The sequence below is a fragment of the Geospiza fortis genome, unplaced genomic scaffold (assembly GCF_000277835.1).
Source record: "Geospiza fortis unplaced genomic scaffold, GeoFor_1.0 scaffold121, whole genome shotgun sequence".
NCBI classification, from domain to species: domain Eukaryota; kingdom Metazoa; phylum Chordata; class Aves; order Passeriformes; family Thraupidae; genus Geospiza; species Geospiza fortis.
The window spans coordinates 1,126,612-1,145,930 of record NW_005054346.1 but is presented as its reverse complement, the minus strand read 5'-3'; the positions used below and the strand labels follow the sequence as shown (position 1 = coordinate 1,145,930).

General features: G+C 36.7%; 1 protein-coding gene across 1 annotated transcript; it reads right to left on the bottom strand.

The window, feature by feature from the left end:
• Positions 1-282: 282 nt before the first annotated feature.
• On the bottom strand, positions 283-17,182 carry TRAM1 (translocation associated membrane protein 1). The gene is made up of 10 exons (XM_031058608.1): positions 17,119-17,182; positions 16,411-16,532; positions 16,090-16,206; positions 15,136-15,194; positions 14,657-14,741; positions 11,895-11,965; positions 11,701-11,805; positions 11,004-11,147; positions 9,968-10,128; positions 283-6,499 (listed from the first exon to the last, which is right to left on the bottom strand). Exons 2-10 carry the CDS (start codon positions 16,459-16,461, stop codon positions 6,426-6,428), a joined length of 867 nt encoding a protein of 288 aa, XP_030914468.1. The 5' UTR covers positions 16,462-16,532; positions 17,119-17,182; the 3' UTR covers positions 283-6,425.
• Positions 17,183-19,319: the final 2,137 nt, after the last annotated feature.

Genomic DNA, 19,319 nt, shown 5'->3' with positions numbered 1-19,319 from the left:
GAGGGCCAATGCAGTTTCTCAAGCTGACAAAAGGTTTGAAAATCAGTCCTGAACTCATGATAATTTTGTGCAAGTCCCAGCTCCAGCCCAAGTTACAAGCCATTCCTCTTTAGCCTAAGCAGATTTCCTGTCTCTGGTGTTCACTGGTTCAAGTGAATATCCCCAAACAAAACACCATATTTGCCTTTGAGCAGCATCTCTCTCCCTGATGCTGCTGCACTGTAAGCAAGGCCAGAAACAACTGACATGCTTCCATTTTTGTAACAGACTATTCAAGCACAGTTTTAATTCGATACTCTTTATTATGATATCCAGGAAAACAATAACAAGGTGATTGCTTATTACAGCTTCCAGGGACTGGGGCTCCAGACCTCCTTGTCCTGGGTACACACACGCGCACGCACGCACACGCACAAAAGACAACCCTTGCCACAAGAACTTACAATCTACACAAACAAAACAAAGATAATGATTAATCAAGAAACAAAGAGGAGGAATCACCTGCGTGAGAACATGAGTTAAGTTTTGGCTTGGTTTCTAGTCTGGAGTTCAAGAGTTGAAATTCCTACCCTGTTACAGTGTTCTTATTACCATGGGCTGAATACTTCTCTGTTGATTACAATGCAAGATACAGTCTTCAACATTTAAAAACAAATATAAGGAGACACAAAGCTCTAGACCATAATTTTTCATGTGGTATACAGCAAAACTAGAGTCTAGAGATTCAGAGATCTTAGGTGCCTGGTTTCCTAAATGAGAAAGGCAGTGAGAGTGAGTTGCAAAAAGCAAGGCAAAACCATCCAGGAATATCAACTTCTGTTAAACCAGACTGACTAACACATTATTTTTTCAATTCAGTATATCAAATTGCCTAATGCTCTTGTGTGTGGCATGAAGAAGTAACAACTGTGTTGTGCTGAGCGATAATGCCTGACCTTTAATGTTAACCACAATAAACACAGACAAAGAATGAATACTGAAACACTATTGAATTATAAAGCTACACTTTAGCTGCTCTGATTCTGCAAAAAGTTGCAAACACAAAAAGAAGAAAAAGGAGTTGTCATTTCTGGCAGTCACATCATAGACTTGCCATCCTTGAGCTGGATAAAACTAAAGTATCTGCAGAAACCTAAAATAAAAGTGACAGGACACATAGAAAGAGATCAAGAGCAAGTGTACTGGATTCAAAACTAGGCTGTATGCTTTTTTTTTAAACCAGAAATAAAAGTTGTTGCCTTTTGAATTGGCAACATCAAAAGAGCTTCTCTGAAAGGCAGAAAGCAGTCAGCCTACTGCTGCTGCAGCCCAGCACTCCTCACCCATTGCTCACCAAAGGGAATGGACAGGGGCAAATGCCAACTGCAGCCCCACTTCACTCAGAACAGCACTTGCTATGTGGATGTGAGCTATATCCAAGTTGTATTGCAATTCATTCATCCTAAAGATTTTCAGTTCCCATTAAGGAGGTTCTGATGACACTCAACATATTGATGTGCATGTTTCTTTTGCATGCCTGATCCAGAAACACTCCAGCACTGATTCTATTTTAGCTCTGAAGAGCACACAAAATTCCTTATTGTGTACAGATTTAGGGTTATGAGATCTAAAACTGAGTAGTTCAGGGAGCAGTGTGAAGAGAGGGCACTCACCAGACATCCGCCACAACAACTTACAGTATATAAAACAACCCCACCACCCAACCTACAAGCATGGGCTAATCCAGTGCTCTAAAGATAATCCACAGCTCGCAATGTAAGAAATTCAAATATGATGAACAGATGATAACTGACGTCAGTCCTTTGAAGTCTTTTTCTTTTTAAAGGATTTTCTAAATATTCCCCAAGCTTTCATTTTGTAGGACATTCTTATACCCTGCACCAGAAATAACCTAAATATTTGCATAACAAGATTCAGGCATAAAACCACAGCCCCCCCTCCAGATACCATCTCTGTATGCAGGCTCCCACTGGCCTGTAAATGTTACAAACATCACCACTGTCTCTACTTTGTGTTCAAGTCCCTTCAATACTGACATTTTCCAGACAGAACAATTAGGAAAGCGATGATCACCACTGCACAGGGAGCCTATTGAAACTGCCAATCTCCAGCATTTATGACACAGGCCCAAAGGGCTGAGTCACAAATGGAACCAAACCCAAGTATGACCTAGGAATCAGCTGGTGAACTTCCTGAAAACAGGAAAACAAACTAAGAGAAACCAAACAATTCTCTCCTCCATGTACCAAGACTCACATACAATGCAATTCTTGTGAAGCTCTCTGGAAGACCTCCTCCAGTACATAAAGGGTTGATGTAGGAAAAAAAAATCTCTCATCAAAAAAGCAAAAACCCCCATAATTTCCTGGCTGTTAAGGAAAGTAATGTTTGTTTGATCCAGGACAATCTACAATTTCAAAATCCCTATTTCTCCTCTGCCAGTATCCTCTTGCACTGCTTGGAAACCATGATGACACATAAAAGGTATCTCAGTACAGTAAACCACAATGAGTATCTCCACTTCCCCCACAAGATCTGAAAAAAATCCATTAATACTTCATGGATTTGGCATGTAGGAACTACCAGAGAGACCAGGTCCCTTCTGGTTCTGGTGACTGGAAGCCTTTAAACATCTCCCACACTGTAATCTAGTGTAATTTTTAAGAAACATGCTGTTGAAAGGGGCAGCTGCTTTAGAACCTGATTGATCTTTACCCTGCAACTCTTCTTCTTGCTTATACATAATTACTTGTAAAACTCTGGGGTTACTATGAGGCAACTCACCCAATGGAAAAAACCCAAACATGCTTGTTTTCAGGTGCACCAGCTCCTGGTCTAGCTCACCATGCAACCAGAAAGGCTCGTGCTAGCTAGGGCAAGGGACAGAACAACAATTCTGGCAGTAACCTACATTACTTTCAGGCTAGCATGGTTATGGAAATCCTCCCTTCCCTTTCGTATCAACTTCTGCCCCCAACAAAATCAACTCAGGTGCAGTCAGTCAGAAATCTTCAAAGAACAAAGGACTGCAGACCTGTATTGACCCTTTTTACAGGAGACCAATTACCTATACCCGAGGACCACACTCTTTATTACAATTCTGGGTACTATAACTCCATAAACACAACTAAAATTTTCAAAGAAAAAGAGTATTTAGAAAACATACCAAACGCTTACAAATAACTGCTGATTTTCTAAATGCATTATCCCAACATACATAATTTACCTTCAGCACAACCTAAACTTAGAAGAAATAGCCTATGCATTTTCTCTGCTCAGCAAATTCCTTCACTATTCCTAAGTTTGGGCATGGGATCACCAGAAAAACAGTATTTCCAAAGAGTATTTTCACATTCATGAATGATTCACACAGGAGAAATCAGTCTTCGCAACCAGTCAAGGAGAAAGTGCCCAGATGAAAACTAAAACTCTGAAAATTAATTTCAGCTGCTCTGCATTCCTTGTCTCTACTTTGAAATTAAATATAACCACTTTAAAAGTAAAATACTGGTTTTGAGAGAATATTCTGGCACATAAAACAAACACACATTTGGGGCTCAAAAAAGGCTTGAAATCATCTGTTGTTAAATCTTGAAAAGTTTTGACAAGTTGGGGCAAAGAGAAGGAGGTTTAAGAAAAAAAAACCAAACAAACCCTATCCACTGTCTGTGTAATTATTCAATTCAAATCCATCTAAATGGACAAAGCTTTCTCTTTGTGGGACCTGGTAATTGATGAGGATAAATTAACTACTGCCTATTTTATTTGGCGTAGGATATAGTCATTTCCATTTCTAATTTTCTTGATGCCATAATTAAAAAAACATGATTAGACAACTAATCTTCTTCCATCTTACTGAAACCCAGATTACAAGCAAAGAGCCAAAACTGCAATAACATTTGAAAATCAGTTTTAAGCAATTCAAAAGAAGTTATCCAGCCAAACAATACTCTAATGCTAAAACAAATAATATCAAATTAGAAGTCTCAATATCTTCTAAGTTTGAGTATTTCTATCCCAAGGCAGACAATTAAACATTACTGGTCTTGCCTCATCAAGCATGATAAATATGTATTTTTAGTTATGAGAGAAGAGACAGAAAATACTGGCTTCCAATACTCTAACCAATTTCTAGAACCCCCATTGTTACTTTCTATTACTTGGCAGATACCAACAACTCCTATAAGGCAATGATGAATATTAAGCCATTGTGGAAACAAAAGTGCTTTTGTAAATGTCCAAAGGACAAGAATGTCCGTCCATAAGGCCAAAAGGAGACAAAAAGCAACGTCAATATTAACAGTCAAGAATACTTCTGAAGTTTTTGGAAATTAACCTGAAGTTTACATTTCAAGACTACTGTGTCAAAGAATGAGGTTTACAAGAAATTGTTTGCCTTAGGGAAACAACTATTACAACCCTCAGACTCCTATAAGTCTTGAAGATCTCAAGAAGTACCTTAAATGACTGCTTCATAATTTGTTCCTCCACCTTTTATGATTCTTTCAGCCCCAGGACAACCAGATATCACAAGCAAACTGATTCAGAGTCCAAGCACCAGACTAGACACTTAAAATCTACCCCCTTTGGCTTAAGGTACAAGTTGAGAGCAAGGCACACAGAATCTTTGAAGGTTCTTCTAGGAACATCAGACACAAAACGTGATTTTGAAAAACAAGTATATAATGTACATGAGTATCAAAATTTCCGAGTTCCAGTTTTCCAGTTTTGTGGTCAGGTTGGACAGATCACAGTTCTACATGGGATTCACAGGACATGGGATATCTACTTCTACTGAAGCAGACTGGGCATACTCGAGGGCACTCTGCCCCAGAGCTCCCAAGCTAAGCAAGTACAAGTCTGCCTAGTCCACTTCAGGAGCTGTGAACCAAATACTTGGGAATTGTGTCTGTAATCAGCTGAAACATGTAATAAATTACACTGTAATAACTCTAAAGAGCACTAAACAACTGAAGAATGGATAGTTGCTTGTAGTGAGGATTTGTACTAGAATGTTTATTCTGAATAGTAAGCAATTGAATTGTAGAAAATACAGAATGCAGATTTATCATTTTGTTGGGTATAGACTCCATTATAATAACAGTTTTTAATGAAAATTATTTTATTTATGAGCTTGATTGCTCATAATTACCCCTTAATCAATAAGCAATTCAATACTTGGGTTAACTTGATAGACTAATTCAGCAACTTCTTCTTAGGACTGCAATAACTGTCTCACTCATTCTCAAGAGAAACAGGTTGAATTGCACCCATTACAAAAGTGTACAGAGGAAACATTATCTGCATAACAAACTGGAAAACTAACTGGACAAGGTTTCACATTGAATACAATTATGAAAGATAATGGAAAAATTCTTAAATTTAGATTTTTCCAGTTGCAGCAGAGGTCATAATAAATCAGTTTTAAGAAGCTGTAGCTTTTAAATATTTTTTCATAAAAATATATATAGAAGAAAACAAACTATTTCCTAACAGAGGTGAAACAAAGCAAAGCAGTTAGAATAAAGGAATGTTTCTCATCACTTGATCCACTTATCTAATTCCCTCTTCATGGAGCATTGATTGCCTCCCAAAACAAACACAGCACATTGTAATAACCTCCACCCGTAAAATCAGACAGACAAGTTTTCAAAGAAGGTCCAACGCACACCAATTTTCCAAGATACATACACCTCAAAAGCACAGACAGAAGTGGACAGTGCTACTCAAATCAACTCTTTCTATGACCATACACACTCCCTTCTAATTTTCAGGTGCTAAAAGCTATATCTCAAAAAGGTGTTGTGCTCCTTGTAAGAGATTTCTAACCAACAAACAATAAGACTCTGCAACGTTTCCAATTAGTTCAGTTTTGTTTTAATGGTACGGGGCAATTCTTAGAGCAGACATTGTGCAGCTATAGTAACTACTAAATAACGAGGTCTATTGGTGTGGTCTTGGAATCCCAAATTGAAATGTAAATTTGAGTCAAGGTAATTAGCTGAAAACCCAGAGTATCTGAATATGCATACAACGTTTTTACTTCAATTTTGCAACACTTTTTGAGGAACTTGGAAAAAGTGAAGTTGGTAGAACAGTATCACCAAGATTACAAAAACTGGAAGGAAATAATACACTGCAACAGTGATCCTCATTAAGTAAGTTATCTCATCACAGTAAATATTTAAAAAAGCGTCAATGTGTTTTAAAAAGTGTTGAATCCTCCCCCCAAGTATTTGAAGAGAGATAAACTTTTTCCTTAGTCAAAATGGTTTTTTAAAAAAAGTTTCTCAAAACAACAGCAATAATCAAAAAACATGATTTGTATTTTCTTTAATCCATAATATCTCTAGTGCTGAAGGGCCATCCATGTAAAAAGCAGATTCTTTGGGGACATTAGTCAATTAACTTAATAAAACCCAGTTTTACGAGGATTTATCCTTCCTGTTGCGAGGCGAGTCTGCTCCGTTTGAGGTCACTGTTCCATTTATTCCATTTTCTAGAAAAAAAGAAGAAAATACTTTTTAAATGTAGTGAGACACTTTATATTTTATGACATTTTTGTGGGTCCTACACAAACAGCCTTTAGCTTCTTTTCTCATGTACCTTCTTCATTAAACCTCCTAATTATCATTCAGTGTGCAGCAGCAGAATGAAGTTTTTACAAAGTGCAATATTTAAAGTTTACTACAATAAATTCCAGTTTCCTGATGTGGCCAGACACTGAAATGTGTCCATTATATACAAATAGACTGAAAATCAAGACCAGTTACAATATTTTAGAAGACATTCTGTGAAAAAGTAAAGTACAACTTGAAGATGAGATGAGATGAGATGGTTCTGTGAAATTCTGGAGACAGACTATATACAGAGTTCTCTGCTACAGGTCTTATTTATGTCACCTACCTCATAATTCTTGTTAAAATTACACTCCTTTGCTTACCTTTACAAGCATTTGATACATAGAGGAAATCCTTTATACACAGATATACCCACAATTTTTAAAGCATATACTTATACAACTCATTTACATTATGATGAAGATATTTACAGAGATAAGGCAGAAGTAAAACACCAGTTCAGATTTGCAATGAATATGTGTAGGTGGAAAGAGCTCAAGATCAGGCACCTAGCTAAGAACAAAAAGGTACTTGAGATGACAGTTTGTCCTTCCATTTAGGTGTCTATTATTTCTTATTTATGTTATAGTCTCATAGGCAGTGAGTTTTTAGTTTTTTACTAATAAGGTATAAAATGGTTAACAATTTTTTGTTATAAGGTTTTTCAAGGTTAAACTATTTCATTAAGAAATGACACTTAAATTATTTTTGCTTTTAATTTAATAACTAATTACTTGAAGTCTGCAATGCAGACTTTTTTGTCTAATTACAAAATACTATTTAAACTTAAGAAGAAGAAGGAAGAAGGTAAAGAGGATGGGCTAGTTTTTGCTTTAAAACTTCTATCTTGTTCTATATATTATATTTTAAAACTCCAAATTCTAAGTTTTTCACCTTGTGATATTACACATTTCTAATTAACTCCACACTCGTAATCCCAGCGTTATCAATTAATTTTGGAAGCCTTCTCCACAGCTTCAGGTCAAATGTGGTGCTCTCCTGGGAGTTAGAGTGTGTCAGCACAGAAAGTCTAAAATCCTCAGCATCCACAACTCCAACACCCCCTTTGCTCAGTTTCACATCAACCAAGGAAAAGAGATGTTGCCTGACAGTAACTATATTTATAAAACAGACCTAAAGAGCACAGTGCATAGCCAGCTACAATGCTTGCAGCCTAACATCTCTGCTCTGACTCAGATCATTCTGACTTTAAGCAACAGCTGCTGGTTTTTTGGGTGCTTTTAAACAATTATTACATATATATATTTATATATTTTTACAAAGGACTGGTTAAACTTATTTTTCCATCCACAGATGTGCTGAAGGTCACTAGAGTGTGGACAGTCAACAAAAACAACTGTTGGCCTCTCTCTCTTTCTCCCACGACACCCAAATGCTCCCATTTATGCAAACAAGCAACAACAACAAAAAAATGACAACCACACATGAGCACGAGACCAGACACAGGCCCAAAGAGTTGAAATCTGTTTGACCACATATTGGCTGTAAATGACACCACCATTTTAAGCCTACATAAGGTGGTCTTTGGATATTTCTGAAAATGTTTGAATTGTTTTTCAATAAAGAAACTTACAAACAATTAATTAAACCCAAGCCAGCTAACTGAAATCATATTTTCTTAAACAGTTTAGGTAAAACAACAAAGAACATGAATCAGCACATGGTTGTGTACCCCACCTAAATCACCAGCAGGATTTTTACTGTCATTTCTTGCTTTTGGCATAGACTAAAAGTAACACATTTTATTGTGCCCTGGATCTCAAAAAAACATTCAACCACACACACACCAAAAAAGTGTTTTAAAGAGCTCAATTGCATATATCACTCCTTCAAAGCCACTGCTTTGCTGCATCCTATGCAAGTGTTCTGAACAGACAACATAACAGGAGTATTCAAAACAGAAGAATTTGAACGAACTGAGTTCTTTTGTGTTCATTTAAAATAAGGAATACAATTCTTCACTGTTCAAGACAGGCATAGCTCAATTATTTTGTGAATAAACTGACTTTTTCACTATTTGTTTACCACTTGCAAGTCTCCATTGAAGTAGGGCAAAACCCAGCGGATTCACTAAACTACATGAATTAAATAGATTAAGAGATTTTAAAAAGCTATTTCATTTCTGACTCTCTAATCAAGGCATAGATTTTAAAATTATTTGACATAAAATACTTAAATACAAAAACCCCTCCATATTGAGAAGGCCATGACCATGAAGCTCTGATTAAACAGGACACTTACACAGGAAACTACCTTCACTCCATTTGAAAAAAAATTCCAACTGAATTTTCAGAAGAAAAAAACCCAGCACTACACAAAAGCCAAGTCGTGATAATTACAAATCATTCTAAAGGGAGAGCAGCAGTACTCTAAAACACATAATTTTAATAAAAATAGAAACTTGGGAGGAAAAAAAATTATTAATCTCCCACTACAAATCTCAGTTCTCAGTACAAATGGTCTTGACAAACACTACTTTCAATATATCAAAAAGTGGAACAGGTTGGTAATACAAAGATTGGGAGCAAAGGATCATGCTGGAGAAAGCTTTTGAAATAACTTCTGCCATTTCAAAAGGGTGCAGAAGTTATTCAAGCTAGCAGTTAAATACACAGGAGTTGAACTGTTGGTGCAACAGATATACTGAAGTACAGGAATTTAATTTTTTTTTAAAGAGCATATAACTTTTTCTTGGAGGAAAGAGCATTCTGTTAATCTTTCCACAAAAAGGATGTGACATAACGAAAAAGTCAAACTTGGACTCTTTAGTTCATTTCCAAATGCTTTGACACGGGTTTAGAGTAGTAAGGTGTTATTACCTTTCCTTAAAGAACTAGCAATTTCTGGTTTTTGTAAAAACAGTCCAACACAAAACTTTTTACTGGGTGGATCATCAAACCCTCTCTTTGCTCTAAACCCTCAGGCTTTTGGGCAATGAAAAAGAAGCTTGAAATCCACAGCAAGAAAATTTTACAAATGAATGTGCAAAAGAAGAAATCTAAAATTGCATCTGTTCCCTTTATATAAGGGAACAAAACATAAGTATGACACATTTTGTTCAAGTAATGAAAATAAAGAGAATAAAAAATATCATGCTGCATTAACAAAAAACACCCCAGTAATTCCTTTATTTGGGCAGTTAGAAAACCCAACAATATATAGTGGTTTTTCTTAAAAAAAATAATTATTCTTCCCACAGTAATATTCCCCAGTATTGCTTCTCTAGCTGGAGTCATCTCCCTCACAAGTTAAACACAAAATGCTTCTTTAGCGACCTAAAGTTGATTTTGAGAAGTCAAGGGAACAGAAAAAATGAAACTACAAACCTCTTTCTTTTCTGGAGGTCTTTCCTTTAGCTGATACAAACTTCTTTTTCACTGACTGAGGCTGAGAAGAAGAATGCTCTCTCCACCTCCGAAGCTGGAAATTAATGAACTTCCACATCATAAATGCTTGGGTCATGCAGATGGAGGCCAGCACACTGATTCTAGAAACAAATAATAGGTAAAGTTTCATCAGTAAGTTTGCCTCATTATTCAAACAGAAAAACAAGGTAGAACACCTCAGGATTTCTGACGACTTGCACCCCCTCCTCCTGGTAATCTCTATTTTCTAAACCAAGAGTTCAGTTGCATAGGGCAACACTGGGCTTAAGCACAGATGATCAAAACTAGATATAGAGTGATGGTGAAATCTTTGCCCATCAAAACTGGCAAGTACTAGGTTTCTTTCCTGCTGTCTTTCTCAGAATTACTCTCAGGGTACAAGGTAGTAACAGCTGAAAATGGTTCAAGAGTGTCTTGCAGCTCAGAGTATCAGTTTTGAACAGTAATACTGACATTGTCAAAGTTTCAATAAACTCTTCTCTGCATTTATAAGAAGGCTGGGCAGTTGGATCACCCAGCTCAACAGGGGCCATAAAAAAGGCAGAGAAAGAGGCAGTAATCCTCAAATGAGACCAAAGCTGCTCTGGGCACAAATACCTTGACCTCTAAGATATACTGACAGCAATCGTATTTAGAATTCAATTTACTAACTTTAAAACATTTGAAAGTAGTGTCTGTAATTGGATATTCCTATTAATTCTGCTGGTTTGATTTTTTTTTTGGTTGCTTGGGGATTTTTTAACAAAGACAAGAAGAGTAACCAGTTATAGATTTCTTAGCTATAGACTAAATACTAAATTCAGTCAATTCATTTCACAGCACCTTACAAGCTTCTTACATGAGCTATTCCTATTGATCCCATTGGTTGCATGAAAACAATCATTCAGAATTACTGGCATTAGTACCATACCACTTACATTGTGTATTTAACACGGTTTACAGCACATGCTTAAGAACTGTTCCAGGTTTACTGTACCTAACAGCCAGGATATTAAAGTTCCCAGTACTGAAATTCAGCTGCTGATCTTCTGCTCTTGCCAGTCCAAAGCCAAAAGTGAGGACTGAGAGAATCAAGGTGAGAAGCCTTCCCAAAACAAAAAGAACTGCCCACAGTGAAAATCTAGAAATAAAAACACCACAAACACTAAATAACTTTCCATTCAAAACACATGGACTAATAATGCAAATGCTTACTTTTCACCATTGAAATTTGTTTGAAATCTAAGAACTTACCTAAATACATGAATTTGCACCTATCTTAAATGCATCTTGTATTATGTTATGAAAACTGATTTCAACTCAATGGAAAGTGCTTTCCAGCACTATTAGAACAAAAGCACATTTTTAGGTCCTACAGAGCTGGCTGTATTACCAATCTATCCTGTTTCTTTCTCTACAAAACTTAAAAAAACCCCACATTAGTATACATTGAGAGATTTTATTTCATTTAATACTGCTACTAATATTTACTTAAATAGGCTAAAACAAGGTAGAAATATACTGATGGTTTAGAAATATAAGTACTAACACTAGTCTGGACAACTGTGGTTGTTTAAGAAACACTGTTTGAACTCCCTTGTAATTTTTCTTTCTGGTTACTTAAATGCAAAAAGCTCTCAGACAGAAATTACAAGAACTTTAAAGATAAAGATAAAATTTTAAAGACTATTTACCCTTTCTGGTATTTTTCATCACTGAAGTAGAAAAGACGGGATATGTGGAAAAGAAATTCAACGAAGTAATGCAATACCAGAAGAACAAGTCCAAGGTGGGTCAGACTATCAAAACAAATAAAACAAACATTCAGACCTTTTGTTAGATATTTAAGGCAAAGAATGGAGTCAGCAAAAGTTTACAATTGACTTACTTCAAGAGATAGGCTCCAGCAATATGAAAGAGGTAAAGTCCAATGTAGACAATCTGGCGAAAGATATCTTCCTATTTGGAAGAAAAAAGTGACCACGTGTTATACACAATGTTACACATTACTGTACTGTGTTATCTGTTATTACAAACTATTCCCTAGTCTTGTATCAGGTGTATCAGCTACCTTAACATGGCCTGGTTTGGCACTGAATCACTCAGCCTGGATCATCTAACTCCACACATAACTTATTGCTCACTTACCAGTCATATTCAGTGTCTTACATATGCTACTGTGAGAAAAGGCATCAAACATGGAAAGATGCTTTTAAAAAGGATCCACTTTTATTTGTTATGACCACTGTGAATTTATACAAGTTATTACATTTCTTATTTTGCATGTATTACTGTACCATCAGATCCTACACTTCCACATCTTTGCTGCCCATCAAATTGTCAGATTGCTACAGAATAAAATAACAGTCTATGAATCAAAATGAAAAGCTTCCCAAGTGTTGACATCAATTTTAAAAATTGAAAGCACACTGTTTCTGGCAAATACAGAGAATATTGTTATTAACCAGTCATGCTAAAGCACATGGTCCCACTTTAAGTCAGGCTTTAGTCAGCCCTATTGAACTGAACATTTCATGGAGATGAAACAATAGAGAGGAAGATACACAGCACATGGAAAGCAGATTGTGCCATCTGTGAACAGAAGGACCACTGAACTATGCCAGATCACAATAAAAATCTCTTTGGAGTGGTAGCAGAGTACATTCAGTTGTACTTAAGAAACTCCTTTTTGGAAGCATTCTCTAAACTTCAAGCAAGGATCTTTAGCTTTATCTTGTAAAAAGGGCCTAAAATTTTAATCTTACAAGAGCTATACTATGTTATTCAATACTCAGTATCATATTCAACAAACCCACAGAATCAAACAATTATGACAACAGCAAACATCACACTCATAATACACAAAGAGCAAGAAAACATGTGGAGAAAGACTTACTCTAAATTATCTGAAAGAAAGTGAAAAATTGGTTATTTCAGATAAAGACATAGTAAGTACAAATGGTCAGTTTCTCCAAGCACAACCAGGACCAGCCTACAACCCTTTAACTTTAGAACTGAGATAACATTGAAACAGCCCATGCTGCCTGCTTAGACAAACTGTCAGAGACTGCAGGCCTTGTGGAAGAATGCACAAGGTACACATGACCATAGAGGAACCAGAGCTGAGAAGTTATTTTCTTGTTTATGTCAGCAAGACAGATAACTAGACCTGAGTAAAAGCAGCCAGTTTTTTCAAGAGAAGGAATAAGGCAAGCAAGCCAAGATAGCAGAGGTTAAGCTGTGGTTGAAGAAACATCAACCATGCTAAAACAAATGAACTATCACTCTTTAAACTAATGCGAAAGTCAGAGGGCACAATTTCAAGCAGTGACCAAGTAAAACACTCCTATTCAACACCCAGCACTTAGGCCACTTGTGACAGCTTTCTAGAAGTTATTTTAAGAAAGATCTCCACGCTTGGCTGTGAAGTCAAATTTGGAAGGTATCACTAGCACAATAAGAGAACATCAGCTGCAGTGCATCTGCAAAACAGTACTCATATTGCATAAGAGCAGCATAAAAAGAGTGCATCTTATTACTATTTTACCAAGCCTCTTCTAGGCTCCTGTACAAAGACCTGTGGTTATGTAACACCCATGTTTCATTTTCTTGAATAAAGCAGAACTGGCAACAGAGATGCAGCCTAGGCACAGAGCACCAACAGTCACAGAATGGCTTGGGCTCAAAAATACCTTTGTAGATCACCTAGTCCAACCTCTATACCATGGACAGGGACATCTGTCACTTGACCAGGCTGATCAAAGCCCCATCCAGCCTGACCTTGAACACTTCAAATGAAAGCAGGTTCGCAACTTCTCTGCATTGTTGAGAAGTGTCATTGTTGGGCATTGTGTTCCAGTGTCTCACCATCTTCATCACAAAGAATTTCTTCAAATCTACTCTAAACCTATTCTTTCAAATTCATTGTTCCTTGTCACTACAGACCCCAACAAAAAGTCTCTCTCCATCTTTCTTATAAGCCCCTATCAAACAGTGAGAGGCCACAATAAGTTCTCCCTGGAGCCTCTCTTCTCCAGGCTGAACAACCGCAACTCTCTCAGCCTGCCTTCACAGAAGGGGTGCTCCAGCCCTCTGTTCATCTTCATGGCCCTCCTCTGGACCCACTCAAACTGATCCACACCTTTCTTGTGCTGGGGACCCCAGAGCTGAATGCAGCACTCCATGGGCAGTCTTACCTTCCCCCAACCAGATGGCCACTGCTTGTTATGCAGCCCAGGTGACACATGTTTTTTTTTGGGGTGCAAAGGTACATTGCCAGCTCATGTCCCATTTTCATCCACCCATTTAAATGCTATTTAAATCAAATCCCAGACTTTCATACTCCTTTGATGTATAGAATTATTCACAGTTTATATTCTACACCTATATCATGATTCATGAAGCAGCTGTGATTTTAGTGAGCCTATTCAGACTACCAATTCTGAGAAACAAAGGGAAAAAAACCCCAAGAGTTGAAAAGAAAATATCACAATCACTTGCTTGAGGGAAAATTCTTTCAGTGGATGAGAAACACTAGTAATTTTTATTTACACAACAGATACTTAGCAATTTTACTGCAATTAGAATTTAACTGTAAAGAAAAAAAGCCACCTTGCTCTGGAGTTCCTCCCATTTACGTTTTGAACTTACTTTTTTAGTTTTCTGAAAGTAGAGTTCTGGAAAAGCATGAAACCAGTATGCCAACTGTAAGATGTAGAAAAACTTCATTTGAAACCTGTACAATACAGCAAGAATTGAAGAATATTATTTATTATGAATGAACTTAAAACATTTCAGAAGCGTCTAGTGAACTCATTTTATCACTGTCTCTTAAAAAAAGAAAAAACAGAGATCCTTCATGCCAGCCAAGTCTAAACTAATATCATTAATAATTAAATCGTTCAGACAAAGCTTGCAAAAATGGAATTCTTTAAGTAATAGCCCACATAAAAAGAACTTTGTATGCTACAAGTTGTCAAAGAATCAAGCCCACATAAATACAACAAAAACACATCAGTGACTAATATAGTTTTACAAACTACTTATTCTACACAGATTGTACATGAGACACCCTAGGCTTAAAACAGTCCCCCCTCTCCCCCAGCAATCCTTGAAGGAAGAGGCCTTACGGAATCAGAGTGTGCGGATAGTCCCTCCACAGAGAGGTTGGATCTGATATATAGTTCTCCTACAAAACGAAAAGAACAAACAAAAAACCCAATAAACACTCTAAGATGTTACTTTCTAGTCAGAAATAATGACTGGATGTGCATATACTCATTTACGTATATGCACAAGTGTACACACAAAAAATACTCATATATACATACACAAGTAAAAGCTGCAGATCCATAAATTGTCTTTTTAGAAAATCCCCAAGAAATCACAAATAAACAAAACCAAACCAACCCAGAAAACAAATCCCCAAAACAAAAGACAGCTGCACTGGCTTAAGAAAATAAAAAGCAACCAAACAAATCAAGTGATTATTCAAGATAGAGTCTTTAGGAGATGGAAATTATTCCAGTATTACAACAGCCACAGGACTTCTCTTGTAAATTGCTGACAACCTTTGAACTTAGAACTAAGAGAAAGAAAGGTTTTATAGGAGTTTTTATGTTAAAATAAAGAAAATAATAAAAAAAGGCATAGTCTTCTCTTTCTATGAGCTAAGCTCATAAACATCCAGCCACTAGCAAAGGGTATGTACCTAAAAGCACACAGTGACCTGAGGCTACAACAATCTGCCATATACCCATTCCCTAGGCTCCAGAATGCTATGTATGGTTCCTAAACATTTATTTTATATTAATAAACCAGCATAAAAAAAACCTACAGAGAATTAAATACCATAATAAATGGTTTTATCTTATTCTGTTTGACAGTAAATCTAATCAAAACTGAGCAACAGTGACACTACTGACTTTATACTCAGTTATGACTAAATTCACACAGAATCCTTAAACTTGTCCCCACTTTTAAAACCAGCTAAAACCAGAAAAATAAACCAAAACCATATTTATCATCAACATAACAGAATTTTTGGAAATCTCATAATGAAACAGAAGAGAAAGCATACTTACAGAGACAAGAATACTCGTTCCCCAAACACAGGAGAAAAGGTAGAATGCACTAAGTTGCCCAGACTCATTGAACTTGCTATGCTTTGTTTTTGAAAAGTGCATTTTCCTGTTAATTTTCTGAAATGAAAAGTCCACTGTTATTTATATGCTGCAGTACTTCACATTTATTTTGTAACTACATCAGAGTACCTTGAAGTTTTAATGCATGTTTTTACAGTTAAAAATTTTAATGCAAAAATTTACTTTTAAAGTTAATAGTCTTAAAGTCCAATTAAAACCCAACAATTATCTTGATGAAAGGAATGAATATTTTGTACTTACATCCAGTACATACTCCTGAATTATAGCATGTATGATTATAGCTACAAGCATGTAAAAGAAAATTGTAGCCAAGTCTTTGATGCCATAGTAATAGAGAGAGATTGTTTCTGCAGATTGTTCTTCTAAAAGACAAAGAGAATTAACTGTTAGGCACCAATACAGTTTAATGGTTCATAAATTTATTTCTCAGAGTGAAGCCTTTCAGACAGAAGTAGCTGAACAAATAAAAGTCAAATCAAACTGCCACCATGAACTAGGTCACTAAACTGTTTATAGTTATCTCCTCCATCACATCACAAACTCAATCTGGCTCTGGAAAGATGCTATAAAACTAAAAACTTAAGTGCACTTAGGAAGCTTATCCAAATACACTTAAAGTGGACAATCAAAATATGTTAAACCATCATGCCACTTTGACTATTAAAAATTATCACCTGCAAAGCCAGAGTAAGAATTCATGTGAACTTATCTACCAGTCAGATGGTGTTTCAGCACTAATGACAAATCCAGCAGAACAGAAACATTCTCTCTTAATTAGTTAAAACAGTGTTTTAATTCAAATAAAGTGAAATCCCTGAAAGCTGCTCGTTATCTATTGAAATTGACAAGTTAAATTGACAAGTTCCCTTCCTGACAAGTCTAGGAAGCAGGGCACACTGATAGTGTCTGATATACTGTCTCCTAACTAACCTCCTGCAAGATACATACCTGTGGCAGGAATGGTAACATTATACTGAAGTGTAACAAAAATGACGGCTGCTTTTGCTGTAATCTAAAAGAGAAAAAACCCAAAAGGGCTGTAAATTCTCATGGAAATAAAACTACATTAAACTGAAAACATTTGCCCATAGTTTTGGCACCCTTGCCCAGCACGTTTGTCTCCTCCCAAAAACCTGACTGACCTCCCATTATCTCACCACTGCACCTGACTTTTTCCAAGGGCAGCACACATGGCGTGGCCTCTATGGGTTTGTTTACAGAATACTCAACCTGCCAAATGAAAGATCCTTGAAAATGTTACTTACATACAGCCTTTCCTACAACACCAAAAGAGAAAACACATGCTACAATTCTGTTTTTAGTCCATACTGTATTATTACATTAACAGAATGTACAATATCATGGAGTCCTAGACCATGATGCATTCAGCAGTGGCTGAGAATAAACTTTATTTAAAAGTACTTTTCTTATTTGACAAAATTTGGAAGTCAGTTGTCATATTCATAAATCTGTGGGTGATCTGAAAAATGTGGACAGGGAAGGAAAAAAAGCATATACAACAGAAAACAATTTCAGGCCAGTGGGATACCAACTCAGTACAATTACCACTCTTTTGACCCTGGGGATCCTCTGGCAAGAAGCATAAAACAAATTAAATTAAATTTAGCAGTAGTGGTACTACCCCTTTATGATGAGCTGTAAGAAAAACCAGAATGAATAAAAAACAGTTTGAAGAGATGATGTCCCAATGGCTTTCTTTGAGAAGTGGTGTGGGGATATTCTAAAATCCCCAATATATAAGATGGAGTATAAGTTCTTATTTGACAAAAAGCAGAAACTTATTTTTTACTATAACACATCTTCATTGAATCCCAACATTAATCAACATGCCCTAAATGAGAGAGAAAAGTAACTGTGCTTCACCATAGTTCAGATAAATACCTTTGTAGATCACCTACTAGATCTGATCTATCACATAGATCAGATAGTTTCTCATTGCTGTAAAAACCCAGCATCTATGTGGTAATCAATAGGCCTGACAAAAACCCCAAGCTCCTTAAGTAATCCTGGAAGGACATATTGAGCTTCTGAAGATAATGAGTAGGTTACTACTAGTATTAATTATTCACAGGAAGTGAGATTTTAAAACCATTGCTTTGTCAACAAGCCCTAGATTTTCTGTGAAACCCTGAATATGTGGCAGACTCTTCAGATCATGTAACTTCAGGGAACCCAACTAGTTTGCTCAAATTAGTGAAGTTGCCTTGGGCTCCCTATTCATCAAGGGAGCCCTCAGAGGACAATTTGAAACAGTACTCAATTCTGAACTGCCCTTTGAAAGCTCTGTCAGCTGCTCTCAATACTAGAATTGTACAAGTCAGGCAGTGTAAACACCTTACCATACCAACATCAACCACAGCAAGTGATTTCCTGTACCTGTATCAAAGCATTTAAAAAATTGCAACATACCACATCTGTACCAACAATGACACATGGCCTTTTTACACTGGGTTAGAAAACACAGTGGGTTAAAAAACTGGAAACAAAAGAATTCAGCACATTCAATCCCTCAAAACCTCTAACCCTACCAGTAATACTGTTAATACAGTAAGCCTGATGTAGGCACAAAAAGAAACAGTTTAGGTTTACCTCTTCAACTTCATTCCCCAGGAAATCACCATATAACAGTTGTCTTGCTGATTTTTGATAGCTAACCCAAAACCAACAATGTAGCTGGTCTGCCCTGTTTTATCTATCTATCTATCTATCTATCTATCTATCTATCTATCTATCTATCTACCTACCTACCTACCTACCTACCTACCTACCTACCTACCTATCTTCTTCCTAACTCCACTGGTTTTTAGCGCTGAGCTGTACCAACAGCTGGATGAAACCATTCTGAAAACCATGACAGAAGGGTCCACAACCCTTAACAAATATCTGAAATAAGTGTCTGAACAAACGTGTAGAACACCAGAAATATTTAGTCAACATCGTCTTAATTTGATGGTCAGTGATCTTAGATCACTGATAACGTTTTGGCAGTCTCACAGGTGAGTTACCTTTCCAGCGCCAAAAAGGCGCGGTTTAAAGCATCTGCATTCAACATGGGGGCCCAGGGAGCGGAGGGCCTGCAGCAGGGCCAGCCCTCAGGCCGGAGGGAGCGCTCCCCTCCGCCGCTGCCA